The 17726-nt window shown below is 43.3% G+C and overlaps 1 protein-coding gene across 1 annotated transcript in view; it reads right to left on the reverse strand.

Moving 5' to 3' along the window:
• Positions 1-5759: 5759 nt before the first annotated feature.
• LOC119455871 (N-chimaerin) overlaps positions 5760-17726 on the reverse strand; it is a 43033-nt gene continuing 31066 nt past the window's right edge. Inside the window, exons 12-13 of the mRNA XM_037717385.2 lie at positions 14278-14383; positions 5760-13098 (exon numbers count right to left, since the gene is read on the reverse strand). Coding sequence (XP_037573313.1) covers positions 12915-13098; positions 14278-14383 — 290 coding nt within the window. The 3' untranslated portion in view covers positions 5760-12914. The remainder of the gene's footprint in view (positions 13099-14277; positions 14384-17726) is intronic.

The raw sequence follows: 17726 nt of genomic DNA on the forward strand, positions 1-17726 counted from the left end.
TATTTGGCAAGACCACAGCAGCAGCCACGGTGAGGAAAGTGCGGGAGGGTTTGCAAAGAAACCTTGGCAGACTCAACTGTAATTGAAATCTACGTAATGCAAAGAATTGCACGAATCGTTGAAGCATGAGACGCCAACACACGTCGAGCTGGTGGGGCCATGCAACCCAAGACGCGTGTGCCTTGGTGGGTGAGGGTGCTCCTCCGTTGTCCCCCTAGTGGCCGCCAGACGAAGCATCAGCTAGCGACGCTCGTTTGCGGGTAATGCAATAGCAGCGAAAAACGCACGTCGAAAAAAAAATACCGCTCGCAGAACACATCGAACGTGGGCGACAGGCTTACTCAACACACTTGGCTGGTTCTCCTCCGTCGCCACAAACCGAAGCTTCAGACAGACAGATAGACAGATGAACTTTATTTGCGTCCTGGGAAGAGGGTTCCTAGGAACCCACCGAAGGCATCGCCCGCGAAGGGGTCGGGAACAAAGGTTCCCGATCGCTTCACAGGCTCCCTGGACCGCCCGGAGTTGGTGCGCAAGGTCTGAGCTTGCGATGCAGTGGAAGAAGTCCGTCTCGTTGACGTGATGTTTCCTTGTGGAGACGCGTAAGCGGGGGCACCGCCACATCAAATGAGGAAAGGTTGCGAGTTGATTACATCCCAAGCAGTTCGGTGAAATGTCCGCGTACATGGCCATGGTGGCCGGCGACGGGAAGGATTCAGTCTGGAGGAGTCGGAGAGCTATCTCCTGCCTCCTAATTAATTCTCTATGCGGAAAACCGAAGCTTCAGCTTCCTCCAGTTCTGTCTGCAACAGGCCTGCCGCAACTTTACCAACGGACGAACACCGGTGCTGGCGGCTCAGATTCTAGGCCCGAGGGTGCAAGAATCCCATAAAATCACGTGGACCCCGGGTCACGCAGGACTGGAGGGGAACGAAAGGGCGAACACCTTAGCTCGAGCGCTAATTAAGCGAGCGGGGCAAAACCAATTGTCTCATCAATCACCACCCTTTACCTTTGTGCCCCTGCCATTAAATTACTGCGACCGACTCGAGATCCAGCGACTTAACCGCAGGATTTATCCTCCCCCTCACAAAAAGCTCAGCACTGAAGAGGCAATAGCCCTCAGACTTATCCAAACAAACACATTCCCAAACCTAAACAGATACAGCAAAATATACCCACAAAAATATTGCGGCATCTGCCCCTGGTGCGGCAAAACACGCCCTACACTCTTTCACATCCCGTGGGGGTGCGGGGGCAAACCTGAACATTTAAAGACACCTAACACGTCCTTTGAGCGGTGGGAGGTGCAGCTGACCGGCGACACCCTGGCAGGACAAGAAGCTCTCGTTCAGCAAGTACGTCGAGCAGCCATGGCCAGTGGAGTCCTGGAATGAGGACACCACCCACTCGTTCTCAAGATCAACGATCTCGATGGTCTAAATAAATGTTTTTCTCTCTCTGACTGCAGATGGCCGGAGCTGTCTGTTCATAGACACACAAAAACAGCGAGATACCGAGAGAAACAAAAAAAAAATTACCGTAGCTTGCACTGGAGGCGCAATGCTAAATAGACAGCGGAGGTGATGGGACACCTAGCTAGTCCTGGCTTTTGAGCTAGGCTAAGCACTACCAAGTCATCCCCAGCATTTCCCGGAATTTATTGAGTATTGATCGATTATCGATTAGCTATTGATTGGCTATCGCAAGGTATTGTCCACATATTTGGGCTAGGCTTAGCACTATCAAGTCATCCGCAGCATTTCCCGGAATTTATTGATTATTTGTCGATTATCGATTAGCTATTCATTGGCTCGCAAGGTATTGGCCACGTATTTGGGCTAGGCTAAGCACTACCAAGTCATCCCCAGAATTTTCCGGAATTTATTGATTATTGATCAATTAGATATTGATTGGATATCGATGACTGACTAAGCTTTAGTCCCAACCATGCTTAACTAGACTTAGCCAGGCTCAGCTTCACTAGTTCCCAGGGGTATGCGCCATTGCACTTGGACCCTTTCTGCACTACCACCAGCATCGGCCCACATTTTGTTTACGCATCACGGACTTATGACCGGCTTAAACAGCTCCGCTGTTAAAATTAATCCAACTTGGAGAAGAATCTTTCGCATTAAAATTAAACACAAAATTGGAAGATGCCATCTGGACGAGTGAAGATAGCATTATTGCAGCTTGTCTTCCCTTGAATTCTAAGCATGTGACAGGCGATCTCCTCAGAAATAAACGTGAAAAGCTTTAAAGTTGCGGGCCTATCTAATGCCATGAATGGCATGGAGGGCAACTGTAACCACAGGTGTTTCGTTGAACCAAACCTGAGCAGCAGTGATGGGCAGCAGGTGCATGGTGTTGTCATGAATAGGTTTAAGTATTGCGAACTCAAGAAAACGATGGAGACCCAAGAGCCAGAATACATAGCCCAGGGGCCATCGAAGCCTACACATTGACGAGGACAGCGAGGCGCAGTTCTTCTCGCACATGCACAAGTGAATGGCTCAGGACAGCTCCCGCCCAGAGGAACTACTCTCAGTGTATGGTCCCTTCCCTCCTTTCATCCCCTTTTCTCGTGGGCTGCACCGACCTTGCGAGATGGAGGCTTCTAGGAGGTGGTGGCGAGGCTCAGGTGTCTTCCTCTGTCGGGTAGTCGCGAAACTGCTTATATTAATTTTCTCTTCAAGAACATAGGTGATGCACGCTGTTACAGCGTGTATGAGTCAGCAAATAAATACATTATGAAAACAACTGTGTTGGCTCTTTTGTTACAAAGGAATCGGAGATTACGCATGGCCACAAAATATTTGACCAAAATGGCCTACCCCCATGTAAGGGCCATTCTTCTTCAAAATCCCAAAAAACAAAAAGTGTGGCCCGCAAACAAGTGCATGCAGTGCCTTCAGGGGCGGATCCAGGTTTTTTCTGAGGGGGGGGTCAGCTTCTATCAATGATGATGATGATGATGGTAGCCTTTATCATTTACCGAAATTCACCGTTTCTACACACGATAAACCCGCGTTTTATACGGCTAGAGCAACACCTGTAGCCCGCCGTGGTGGCTCAGTCAGTTCAGGCGTTGCGCTGCTGAGCACGAGATCGCGCGATCGCATCCCGGCCGCGGCGGCCGCATTTCGATGTAGGCGAAATGCAAAAACGCCCGTGTGCTTGCGTTGTAGTGCACGTTAAAGAACCCCAGGTGGTCAAAATTAATTCGGAGCCTTCCACTACGGCGTGCCTCATCATCAGAACTGGTTTTGGCACGTAAAACCCCAGAAATAGGAAGAAGACCTGTAGCGAAATCAGATATCGGTTTCTCCGAGCTTATAGGAAAATGATGTTACCCAATACAGCCATGTACTTGGCCGCTGTGCCTGATAATACCGGGTGTTCAAAACTAAGCTTTATGATTTTCTTAAAATTAGGCACTAGGAGGCACGCGAATACCACCTGTGCAAATAAGTTATGTGGCCAGGGGGGCACAAAGTGAGATGATAATTATCGCTGTGAGCAGCCCAATTAACTAAAATTGAACAATTATTTTTGTCGACTGCAGTAAGTGGGTATGTTTGTACTGAAAACTTAGAGGCAGTCGTGTTTCTACACAGTATCAGTCGGAAGAATTATTCTAGCGTGTTCGTGCTCCAAGATATCCGACTCCAAATTTCAATTGTACTACGCAGAGTTATAGACTCGACGCGAGAGCGGTTTATGCTTTGCGTTGCTGTGGAAGGGAGGCATTTTGAACATTTTTAGGACATTGACATATTTATGGGTGAAGTGTTGTCATGAGATTTGTGCATGACAACACCAAAGTTAAAACGGCAGTATGAAATATTCGTTAGCATAGCTAAAAAGGTTTCTGCTGATGATGGTGCAGTTGTTGCTTTTCATTTCAATAAAACTTACAATACTTGGAAATCAGCAGTCACTTTATTTGCATAGCCGAAACAAGGACCATGCCCGGTCGTCTAGTCACCATTACGCACGCGCGCTGCCCTCCGGCTTCTCCGCTCGCGCCATTATCTCGGCATGGCAGCTGCCGCCATCTTTACAGGCTGCGCGGTCGCGTGTTACGACAGCGGTTACAGGTTCTTCGATTTTTTTTTTGTTTCGCCAGCCGTGAGGGGAAGGGGGGCAGTTATCTTTGCCAATGCCTCCGCCGCGTTGTCAGACTAAACGCAGCACCCAACAGCCGCGTCACATCAGGGAGGAGCTTTGCGCCGATCCTCACTCGCTTGCATGCGTAATCATGCGAACGACAATTAAAATTTGCAGTTGTATATCTCGGAGCATAGACATGCTAGAAGAATTCTTCCAAGTGAAACTGTGCAGAAACACGACTGCCTCTAACTTTTGAATACAAACATACACACTTACTGCAGTCCATAAAAAGTTAATTATTCAATTTTAGTTGATTCGGTTGCTGACAGCGATAATTATCTCACTTTGTGTCGCCCTCGCCACGCAACTTATTTGCGCAGGTGGTCTTCACGTGCCTCCCAGTGCCGAATTTTAAGAAAACCATAAAGCTTAATTTTGAACACCCGGTATATCAACCTGTATTGTTTCATAAAATAAAATTTGGGATGGTCTGTCGCAGGTTTGTTATAAATGCGTAAGCACGGGTCCGTCTTTGGAGTTCTGTTGGGACACCTTGATTTCCTTAAAAAGATCCTTTGTGTTCGGCTGAGACACCTTCGTTTCGACGCGGCAACCACTACGCTGGTTGTTTGCGATACGCGAATCACCGTGCATGAAGACTCACGACGCCACCTACAAGAAGAACGATGTGGCGTAGTAGCCGTGAGCGCGAGCCAGCGTCTTCATGTTTTGTTTCCCATGCGACGTCATCCTTTTACACAAGGCGCGCATCCGCTCCCGTTTCTCTAACCACGCGACGCCATCCAAGGCCCGCGCGCTGGCGTTGGCCGCTGACGTCACGCTCCCCCACTTCGCAGCCGCTGCTCGAGGCTTCGCCCCGCTCCGCGAGAACGCCCACTCAGATAAATGGATCCGGCGGCTTCGAGCTTCCTATGCTTAATGTACGATAATAAAACTGCGAAGTTACAATCAAAAACTTGTAGCGTACGAACGGTACTGTGCTCGTACTGTATATTGTTAACGTGTAACTGTGATCACAATGAGTGCTACAGTTAAAAAAAAGTTGCCTATGCGTAGTTCTTAGTTTAGCTGTTAGTTGTTATTAGTTATATATGAACACTTCAGCGAGAGATCTCTTTCATTAAGCAGGTTGGTCGCGGAACCGATGACAGCAAATGAGGCAATCGATGACACCCCAATGCGGAACTAAGTTGATCAGGCGCGAAGGCGCTCGCGCGGACATCAGCGTGCTTGGCAAAAGGGACTTCCCCTCGTTCATTCGACGCCACCGACGGGGCGAGTAAGGCACGGCCGGCGCTAGGAGGTCCAAGGTGTTCATGAGAAAAATTAACTACGGCAACTTCCCGACACCACACCCCTACAGAGTACAACTAAGCTTCTAAGCGAGCTACCTTTACTTCTACATGGCTGATACCACTGGTACTCACGAAAAATAATTGTGAAGAATGCTGGTGGCCATATTTTTTTTTACAGGGCCATCCCCCTATCAGCGAGGGGGCGATACAGAAATCTGAGGGGGGGGTCAGGACATCCGGACATCCCCCCTGGATCCGCGCCTGAGTGCCTTTATCTTTTTTTTTTCAAATATCGACAAACACATAAGACGAGATATTTCGGCATACAAAAAAACTTGTTTTATTGGAATGCATTGACCAGCATGAGAAATGTCAAATAAAACCCACACTGCGCAGCAAATAACACCTATGCATTATGCAGCGGAACCGGAATATAAATTATTACACTCTTCAAAGCATACCCCTGGTACTCTGATGACACACGCCACAGTTAATACTCGCAAATACAAATCAGAAATGAATTGTGCATCACACAGTATAAATGCGCAAATAACCACATAACAGAAATAAAGCATTTAAACAGAACTCTAAGGAGTCCCTCAGTCACAAAACACAACTACGTCAAGGTATGACTTGTTTTCTCCCAACTGGCTGAATAATATATATATATATATATATATATATATATATATATATATATATACATACATACACTCAGCGAAACTATACAAGAGAAACTGGAGAAATAGGCACCATTCCTAAGGATACTTATAAATAGAGAACCAAAAAATCATCACTACACTTGATAAAACGATGAATATAAAAGGGTCACATAACGCTGTTCACATTTGTAGTAAAAAAACATCTTGAGCCTGTAAGACACAAAGTTATAAATCAATAATTGGTTCACTTCTCGGCCTGCACTTGCAACATAATTGCCAAATTACAAAAGCATCCCTCCATTTCTGCCCATCTTGAAGTCACAGTGCATGCTAAAAGCATTGTGAATTTCAGAGCATCCAATATCAAATTCCAATGGCAGACTGAGAGCAACTGACCAACTCTAAAACTGATAAACGTTTTTCCAGCATTGACCAATGCCTCCAAATCTTCTGCAACTGGAACAAAGAGTCCACCACCAAAACAAAAAGGCAAGAGAGTTCACAGAATACTAAACCAGTTCCTAAATTACTTAGGATCAAGAAGTTTCAGCACTCTGTTGTTTCTCACTTAAAGTCGCATTTAATTTTATGCTGTGAGTACATTTGGGATCACCCTTTAACTAGCCCAAATGTTTAGCTCGCGAAGTTTCAGTTCACTCTGCCAATTTTGGTGGAACATTCTCGGTTGCTCTGCTTAGCGGTCTCAGCTCAATGACCTACTCTTGACATGCTATTAAAACACCCGGCAGTGCTCTCGGTCTGCCACTGAAACAGTTTTGTGCTAAAATGAGCAAGCATGCTGCACCAGAAGCACTTTTAAACTTCCGTTAGAGTTTTCAATAAATCAAAGCTGCATAGCCAAAAGACTGGGTTCTCCAAAATCAACATATCAAGTGAAAGAAACAAACACAAAACAGTGCCGGGAAAAAGCACTTCCCATGGAACTGCGAAAACCTGATTTTCAGTTCATGAGCACAAACGGAAAAGAAACAAAATTAACTGGACACTGCTACTGTTCACCAAGCAACACTGACGAGAACCAATTTTGTCTAGACCACTTCCATATTCACAGCACACAAACCGAACCTCGTATAGAAGGAATACGCTTCAGCAACGGGATGCTAAGCGCGACCTAGAATGCAGTGACGTAAAAAGCAATAGCATTCATGCAAGACCCGCAAAGGCATATGCACCGCAAGTATCTTAGAGAATTCGTCAAGTATGCTGAACCCACAGTGCATAGCTGAGAATACAATGTGATCAACAAGAGATCATCCACAAAGAAAAAATACTAAGCCCTTAAATATGAAAAATATACTGCAAGAACACCGATCTAAGCTTTAAGAAAAGAATCACATCTGAGCTTAAAATCTTTGGGAAATCCCCACTTCAATGTATGCTATCAAAGCAGTATGACTCAATTCAACAGTGCACCACACAATAATATGAAACAAGTTATAACCTCAACTAGAGTTTTTCCAATAGAAACATGTGAAAGGACCACAACTCATGCCCTACATCAAGGACTCTGAAGCCCACATACAGTTTGATCCATTTGATTTCGACTATGTTAATCTACGAACTTGTTCAACTCACTGTCTCAATCTAGATACGGCACAGTAAAGTTAGCACTGACGATGTTGGTTAGGAGCTTCAACAGAAACCCCCCCCCAGAATGAACGTGTGGTTCAAAAATAGTCAACACTGATAAGTATGCACCTCGACACCACACAGCAAATGTTTTTCACTTGAAAAGCCTCACCTCAATACCCAAACTCACACTTAGAACCAAACGAGAAACGTAAAATAAGAAATCCTGCACAGCTTTATCAAGGCACACTGTCACTTGACAGACTTATGGATGATGCCTGCACATTACTGTTTCGCTGCATTGCTGCTGATTACCCAAATCATTGGTAATGATTGTTCGATTAATGGCCCACTGCAACAAAAGTTCACTTGGGCCTAATTGGTTTTAATGAGCAGTATATACCTGTGAAGCAGTCTTGGCGAATCTACAGAGCTGGTTATTTCTTAATTTTCTTATTGGCAGCCTCTAAACGGCACCTGAGCAGGCAACGCGTGCACCTGGTGGTTAGTGGCTACGATGCAAGTCCGAACACGTCGCCTCCAAAATTTTTCAGCGTGCCACGGGCAGCTGCAGGCCTTGCCAGAAAGGAGTTGCGTGTTCTAGGTCAAGCGTCACTTCTCGCAAGCAGTAACGGCGGCTTTCTTTTTGTCAGTTTTAGTCTCATGAATGGCTATTTTTGCGAGCCTTTTGTGACGCTTCCACTCGTATTTCCGGCACAAAACCGTGCATAAAGGCACCTCTAACTACACTATTTTAAACAGCCTTCGTACGCAGTTCAATATTTCGATTGCAGTTGGGTATAGCAACCCAAGTAACAAAGATTATGGAGGTCATACAATGACGGGCTGCAGATTCACTTTGGCCATTTCAAGTTTTGCAAAGTGCACTGAAACTATGGTAGATGCTCACTCTTGCGCAATGCCCTATAGAAACATGGCTGCAACAGCCAGAAGTAAAACCCGGTGCTCTGCAGCAGATGCTCATAGCCACTTAGCATCGGTGCTTAGCATAGGTGCCACTTTGCATAGGTGCTTGCCAAAATAGAGCATTTGTTAGCAGTCACAGATTACTTCTGAAAAAAAAAAAATGAAAGCTCACTATTTATTGAAACCAGAAACTCGTGCCAGCATCCCTTGTTTTAAAAGAAGATATAAACAGTCAAACTCGTTCCAACAAACCTCAATTTAACGAAATTTGGGACGTAACGAAGTATTTTTATTTCCCAACCTTAGTTCAATTGAATTAACGAAACCTCGATACAACAAAATTCTTCATATAACAATGTTTTTCGCTGCAAGTACAACTTTGATATATTGAGGTTTGACTGTATATGAAAACAGTTTCTAAGCCTTCCTGGAATTTAATCATTTTCACCTGAGTAAACACTAGGTTACCCATGTGCTGACCCTACTTGACCAAAACTGATAATGCCCAAATATTGCACACAGTGGACTTTAACTGAGTACTATCATTAAATGCTTTATTATGCAGTCTTCCATGAACTGCTAGATTTGCTAGTGCAGAATCAAATTTTGATGTAGTGGCACAACTCAACTGTATCAACTTGTGATGCAAAAAAAATGGCTACAATTAACTGTGTCATAGATATTCCAGGCTTTCACAAATATTGTACTCTGGCTAAAAGCAATGGAACATGTTCACATGCACACTTGCGAAATTGTGAATAGGTCAGTGTAGGCATGAACGGAGCTTGGGTATGCAGGGGTGGACGTAGAAACAAGAGAGACAAGTGTCAACACCACTGCGAAATTTTTTGCTACCGATCGATCGTGGCGTCAGAGATTTTCTCAGCATATGATGGAAACTGTGTAAATGTTTATTAATAAGTAATATTACACTGAATTCCATAAAAAAGAAAGCTGCAAATTACCCTATGACCACAAATATGCCTAAGAATGTAAAAATAAAAGCTACGACGCAAGCCAAGTGTAGATCTTCTTGGTACTTAATATCGATAAAAATGCCATGTACAGGTTTTAAACTATAAACTTTCATATACTATAGCTCATTAAATGAAGGTTTTACAGTTTGTTTCAGTTCAACTTGGTACATAAGGGCCTACCTTTTTAAGGTTGTCATAAAAAGGTCTCCGTGTTTAAAATTACAACAAATTGCCTTTGAGGCACTGAGATTCCAAATGACCATGCTTAAATGCCCACCCATCATCATCATTATTGATACAGTGTTCCACCACTGTTGCCACCTCGGTGATAATAACTACAAAACGATCCTTACTTTCATACATATCTGATTGGAGCAACCTAGAAGATAGTGGAATCAAGTAATATTTTTACTGTAGCCATTTATGGTCACTACGGCATGTGCCACTGTTGATAGCATGGCCACATGGGCCCAAAAACTCTTGAAGCCAATGAAGTCCATGAGCTAACAACTATCTTTGTAACTGGCTTGGGTAGTTACATTTGGCTCACCTGTAGCATGAACACATGTACTTAAGGTCTTTTTCAGAGTGTGAAAATAAAAACTGTCGTAAGTGTGCTTCATTTATGTAACATTAGAACTTCACGTGCCAATCCCATCCATGTATGACACTCCAGCTCTATATCATCATCAGCCTATATTTATGTCCACTGCAGGACGAAGGCCTCTCCCTGCAGTTAGGTTTTTTTGGGCTGTTTCATTCAGCTCTATACAAAAGTAACTTAATGACCAGCCTATAATATCTAGTGTCATGTATTCCACAACATGGTATGATAAATTTGTTCATCTCTTCAATATATTCAGTGACAGCAGCATTTTCCACATTCAATAATACAAAATTCAAATCATAAGTTTCATAAATGAGTTCTACCCCTCACATGCAATAAAGAAAAGAAAATAATTTGAGACATAACATATAAAAAAATGAGGCCAAATGCCACACACAGTTTCAATGTACAGTACTCCTAGGGAATCTAAAGGCAAAAATGAAGTTAAGCTCGACTCGTAAATAAGCATTCTAAGATAACAAATGCCAGAATATTGGTGAGTATCTGCGAGTTAGAAAATGATGTAAAGAGACAGAGGAGTGGTGCGCGCCATCAGTAAAAAATGTGGAACAATTTCCCACTGATTGACTGCCAACTAAAAAAATTTTCATGGAGATTGCTAGGATAACTCTTCATCCTGATGAACCTCGATTGGCTGACAAAAGTGAGTCCATCACACTAGCTGAAATTACTGCTTGTGTTCCTTTAAGAGGAACATGAACAAAGTGTTAAAATTTGTTCTGTTTTATCAGAAGTTGTTCTAAACAGAAGAATGTTCAATTTATGGGGTAAAAAAAATAGAGAGAGAAAGCGACACCCCGACTGTCCAGCTGGCCAGAGAACTAGCAGAACTTGTCTTAAACAGAGTCTACTGCACCGTCGTTTGCGGTGTTTCATTCAAAGATGTTACCTTACCAACTAGCTTAGATTCAGACCTTAGTGCACTTTTAGGTGATCGCAAGAAAAACAATGATTTTGCCTTTCTGGCACCTCATTTTCACAGCACTCACAACAACAGTAATCAAAGACTTGTAAACGCCAGCTTAAACCAAAGCACAAGGACAAAAACGAGTAATACCAGGGCATCCAACAGGACCAACCACATCACAGCACATGCAGTGGCATTTGACCACCACTGAACACAATAGACATTAAAAAAAAGACGTCGCTGTAACTTTGCCGGGAATCTCCTACAAATATGTATCCATAAAGTCTCCTGAGGTTTCGATTAGGCTTTCTTCCTTGAAGTACTTTGCATGTCAACACTCATTAGTATCACAATGCAGAACTTCATTACATTACACGGACTCGCTTCCAAGATTAGTCAACAGCACTGTGGCATCAGTGAGTGAACATGAAAACATTATGCATATATGGCCCATTATGGATGCATGCAGTAAGTTGCAAGCATCATGAAAGCTGCGTGCACAAAATGCACAAACCATGGTTCGGAGAACAATTTGTCACTGTCACATTGATGCCGTAGAACCTACTTCAATACTGTGCTGTGCCTAAAGAACATCAATTGAAAAGTCTCATTTTGAGTACCTTGGCAAAAATAAACAATCTTTTTTTTTTCTTGCTTAATACTACTCAACACTTATCTATCAATTTCCTTCACCCTATTCTGCAGATAATATAGGTGAAGCATGCTTTGACTGACAAAGCATGAAATGAGTGGAGTCAAAATAGAATTGCTGCATTACTTCAGCCTTGGTGAACGCTGAACATGCAGCGTGCAGAACAAGCAGTGCAATGTGGTTAGCAGTCTGTCAGCAGTGCCATTTCTACAATTCTATAAGCCCAGAAAACGCCCTACTTCTTCGTGCCTCATATATAGATATCATATGTTCCATAGCAAATGAGCAAGGTTGGTGATCGCTGCGAAACGCAGAGATATTTGCCATCAGAAGCTGGAGAAAACGTTTGTATGCGAGGCACTCATTTTCACCTTGTGCGCATGAAATGGCGACAACGTTCCTGTTACTGCTTTAGTAAAATTATTGAATTCAACATCAGTAGCAAGTACAGCAAATAAAAGCAGCAGTTCTGGCTTTAAAAAAAAAGGAGGTTGTTGGCAATGACAATTATAATTGAAGCAGACTTTCCCTATAAATAAAAAACCATGAATTCAAACTCAGAATATAAAACACCACAAGGCCAATCTGTATGGCTGGGAGAATGACGCATAATCAGATGCTACATCTGTACCAGTGTAGGTTAAATGAGATGCTTTATCTTAGAGCTGCTTTTTGCTTTGAAAAGCGGTTGCAAAATTTTTCTAGCTCAATCCACAAAGCCCAATTAGGATCACCAGCAGTTGTAAAAAAAAAAAAAAAGCAGCAAGCAAAGCATGTGTACGCCGGAACTCCTCACATATCACAAACTCCTCCCAAACATGGCATAAGGAAAGTTTTGACTTGCAAACTAGAAATCAATACTGAGTGCCTCATGAAGATGAGCCACCGCTCCAACCAAGCATGTCTCTAAAAATATGCGATCATGCCACATCCCTGAACCAAATTGCAGAACCGAGCTCAGTTTTGACATCAGAGTTGGTCAATTTGAACTGACAAAGCGGCCGACAGACAAGGACACAGACTGGCGCTGTTTCATGACAGCGCCAGTCGATAACTCTCTTTGGTGGGTGGGCACGCGACACAAGGGTGGGGAGCCTTTGATAGAGTGTGTGTGGTGAGCCGGCCTCCCGAAAGGCTGGCTACTGGACAAACACGGTCCGATTATAGCTGATGAGCAGTTCAACGACGGCACTCTCTGTGTGCCAGGCACTCATCTGGTCTAGACCCATGCCCATGATGTCGGGCGTCCGCATCACTGTCGGTGAAAATACTGTACTCAAGTTCTTTGGCGACATCAAGTTTTTCTTCTGGTGCTCCGAGACCCTGCGTCAAAAATGAAACATTGATGGTTGCACTCTTCCTATTCACAAATGTCACTAATATGATTTCAACCCTGCACGAGGTGTACATATATTTAAAGGGACACTAAGAAAAAATACTAAATAAGTTTAGTCTGGTAATGCACAGTAAAGCCGCATTTACAATGCACTCACATCTGACACCAAAATACCTTTGTTATAGACAATATTTGTTACAGCGGACTCTCGTTAAACTGAAACTCAAGGGACCAGGAAATTAAGTTCGGTTTATCAGGAGTTACATTTACCGAGAGTGAGCTCAAGGTGGCATAAGATGGTCTTTTGAAGGGGGAGATACTTTTTTTGCCAACTGCCAATAATAGGCGCAGCAGATATTTTTACACAGATTCTCATAAATTTTCTACTTGCATCCAGTCGCTAACTAGAGCTAGCAGCACAACATATAAATACACTGAAAGAAGACAACGATGAGAAGCGCTTGCTCGCCCGCTTCGCCATAGCACCAACTGACTTGTTTCAGCCTACTGCTGCAAAGCTACACAAAGTGCTGCTAGGCAAACACCCCCATTGTATATCACTGGCGTCTTGAAGCCAAATAGGAAGAAGCAACGCCCTCACACGCCTGAGCTACCTACACCATGAAGAGATGCTGGCAAAATAATGCATGTGCGGTCTTTCAATGTAGCAGTGTAGCTATAGCAAACACTGACTCCCACCATCACGCGTTTGTCATGCGGGTAAGGCAAATATCAGGGGATGCGAGACCCGTGCAGGAAAGACAGATGTTAGGACACGGGAGAGTGTCAAGTGTCCCCACAAGGGACATGACTTCTATCACTGTCCAGCTTCGATTTGGCAGTTGTAACGTGTCGTGAAGTAATTACGTAAAGTAAAAGCTTAATTTTGTGAAAATTCGTAACCACCAAAGTCAACATTACAATTTAAATGTGCTGAGATAGGTGATCTTTCAAAAATCTGTTCAAGTAAACAAAAAAAAAAATGTACATACACACCCAACATATACATATGAGACAAAAATGAAATGAAGTATGAAACTGAAACAAAAATTTGGGTTGAACTGTAGAACTGAAAGAGGTCTGAGTTTTACCACAAGGGTCCACAATAATGTACATATATGGGAATAAAGATGCACGATGCAAGAAAATGAAGAAACATGCAGTACCTTTGCAAATGACTCATGAGATACTTCAATGACTGGTAGTGAGCAGGCGGCAGTGACTTTACTGCTTCCTTCATCGCTTCAAGCTTCTCCTCTACTTTGTTGCTCTCTAGGAAAAACATCAAAAAAGATAATCCACATGGAAGAACTGCTTGTTTAACAAGTTCACACTCACTACAGCATGGGCAGAGCAACCTGAATTCCTGATGGAACAAAGAGCATACAATAAGCTACGAATTATCCGCAGATTACCAAATTTCATGCAACTAAAACTGAAAATGCTGAAATGTTCTGAGCTTCCTGGTGCACTTAGTAAAACCATGCAGTGCCACTGGCCTGTAAATGTGAGAAACCCAGAGTTTCTAATGTGTGATACTAATTGACACATTTGCACCTGTTAACACTGCACAATCAGTAATAACCTAGTACTGTCAAACTTTGATGTAACAAACCTGAATATAACAAATCATTGTATATAATGAAGTAAATGCAATATTTCGCTGACCATGCTTTATATTCAATGAGTCATCGTCATCTTCTGCCTATTTTATGTCCATTACAAGACCAATGCCTCTCCCAATGCTTTCTAATTACCTTTGCCTTGTGCCAGCTGACTCGATCCTATGCCTCCAATCTTCCCGATTTCATCAAACCACCTATTTCTCTGCCATCCTTGACTGCGTTTTCCTACCCTTGGCACTGATTCCGTAACTAATAGGGCTCTGGTTATATTATCTATACATTATACGGCCTGCCCAATCCATTTCTTCCTTTTATGTTCAACTAGAATATCAGCTGCACCTGTTTGATCTTTAATCCTCACGACTGTCTTCCTGTCATTACGTCTATCTCATTATGTTCCATCACTCATTGCACGGCTCTTAGTTTCTTCAAGCTTCTTTATTAATGCAAACAGTTTTCTTTGCCTACTTCAGCCATTTTGAGCCTATCCTATTTCATAAACTGTACTATCATCGCACGCTTCATAATGACTTCTTTTCCTCACCTCACGTTGTCTTCCCGCGCCGTGACCATGATAACAAAGTAGCACGCATAACTTGCCGCTCATCTCTTTACGCTAAATCATTTATACCACGCACAATCATTGAATGGAATAACCTAGCGTCATACATAGAGACTGAATCTAATTTATCATCTTTTCAGGCTTTCTTACGAGAAAAGTTTACTTAGACTGATAGCAATACCTGTTTTCGTTATGTACGCAGCAATACATTTAGCATCAGTGTGAATATAATGCTGCATCAACCACTGTTATTATGTTTACATGTTTTCTAATCACAAAATGTCAACGCTTTCAAATTTGTGTTATACATAATGTTCCTGCTATAATGATGTATTAATACCAGCTTTTATATATGTTCCACAGTTGTATTTCTTTTTTTTTTCCGCTTCTTTTTCGAATGTACCCGCCCCCCTATGTAATACCCTCGTAAGAGGGCCCTTAGGGGTTTTTTTGAATAAATAAATAAATCTATCTATTTATCTAGCTTTTTACGCTAATGCAGAGGCCCAAGTTATCTACCAGCTAGGGCCACTAGGTATGTGCTTGTGGTCATGACATCATAGTGGTTGCTTTATCGTCGTCATTCCAGCTTCGTGACCTGACTCTTGTCATGCCGTCATTGTCACGCCTTCTACGCCGACCCAGTGGCACAGGTTGCCTCATAGCTTGGGCCACTAAGTATGTGCTCATGGTCGTGATTCCGTCATAGTAGTTGCATCGTCATCATTCCAGATTTATCATGCGACTGTCGTCATGCCATCGTGGTGATATACAGTAGTCGTCATGAATTCGTTGTCACACTGCCATCGTAATGCCACTGTGGTCGTTCCATCGTCGTCCCTCCAGCTTTGTCATTCGACTCTTGTCATCATCAAACATGATTCTTGATACCGTCATCGTCGCGCCATTGCCACCATACACTCAAGAGCGCTATCGGCCGCATACTTCGACGCGTCCATTGCCGATTCTCGCGAAAGTGTAACTATCTCCAAAAGATCACACGGGAATACTGCCCTAGTACGTAAAGAAAGCACAAAACCACGTGCAAAGATCAAACCGATTAGCCACCGGAAGGCATGCAGATCATATCGAATATGCATGTTCATACACGGAATTTGGAGCGTTGTTTAACGCGAGCACACAAGACTTCTCACCAGTAGCATACCCAGGATCTCTGCCAAGGGGGGGATTCTCTGCCAAGTCGCATAATCAGGATTCCCCGGTATGTGCAGTAATCTCTATATCTTGTTTCATCATACTTTTGCTTCTTCAACTAGATTATGATATAGTGGCTGATGCATAATTAAGACACAGAAAGGCAGGCCCAGATGTCTCAAATAATGGATTAACCAGAAAAATGCATATTTTTCCCACAAGTGGACAGGAAAAGCTCTTAAATGCGTAGCTGCATTCACATACCCCTGCATGCGACCTGTGCAGTCTGCATTCCAACCCCTGTCATGCTGTCAGTACAGACAGACCAAAGTACGGTCCGTGCATGCACAAAAATCTTAATCCCCTGGCCACTAGAACAGAGGCCAACCATACTGCAATAGCTAATGATGGCAGGTTGCTTTGCAACAATCATTGGCTAGCGCTTCTATCTCTATCAAAATGTAAAAACAGCGCCAGGAAACGGGACAGGAAAATTTGTCCCCTTTCCTAGCGCTGTTTTTAAATATTGAAATACGTACCAACTAGCCCAACAGCAAACTATCCTAAACTTTTTTCGCGTCATCACCACGCTCATCAGAGCAAAGATCGAGGGCAGAGTCGGTGCAATCTGAAGCTTCTCGATAATTCCGAACAACAACAAAAAAAAAAATCATAACAGCATTGAAAGAGGTCACCGCAGGCAGTGTCATTACTTAACACATAAAGAAAACAAAGGCTGAACACATGGGATGCGCAGACGACAAACACACAAATGTGACCTTGAACTGCTTGACTTGGTATGTCCTGTAATTCGGGTGTGGTCGGTGATCAGCTAGGCGCTGTTACTTTCCATTCCAATGAGGTGCAGGCAACATAAAAACAATAACATTACTTTTTCTGCATGTCTCTGTGGGCTGTACTAGCACGCAAATGTGCAGGTGGAGTCTGAATTATCAAATGACGCACTGCAAGATGTCCAAATTTTTTTCGGCCTTATACATTACGTCTATGGGGCCTCTGGTGGCGTCACAAAGCTGTCGGAACAATTGAAAATGTAGAAATTACCTTGTAAAAATCAGTCAATGACTGTAATGGTTGTGCTTTACACAAGCAGGTTCAGCATTACGTACAGTTAAAGCTCATTCGTACGTTTTGGAAGAAAACACGAGAAAAAACTTAGTAACCAGGACAACGTATGATCCGAAGTAACTAAAAATTTTGACAGACTCCAACTCTAGTTGACATATACGTAAGCTGGTGGGGCTCTGGCAGC

The sequence above is a fragment of the Dermacentor silvarum genome, chromosome 6 (assembly GCF_013339745.2).
Source record: "Dermacentor silvarum isolate Dsil-2018 chromosome 6, BIME_Dsil_1.4, whole genome shotgun sequence".
Classification (NCBI taxonomy): domain Eukaryota; kingdom Metazoa; phylum Arthropoda; class Arachnida; order Ixodida; family Ixodidae; genus Dermacentor; species Dermacentor silvarum.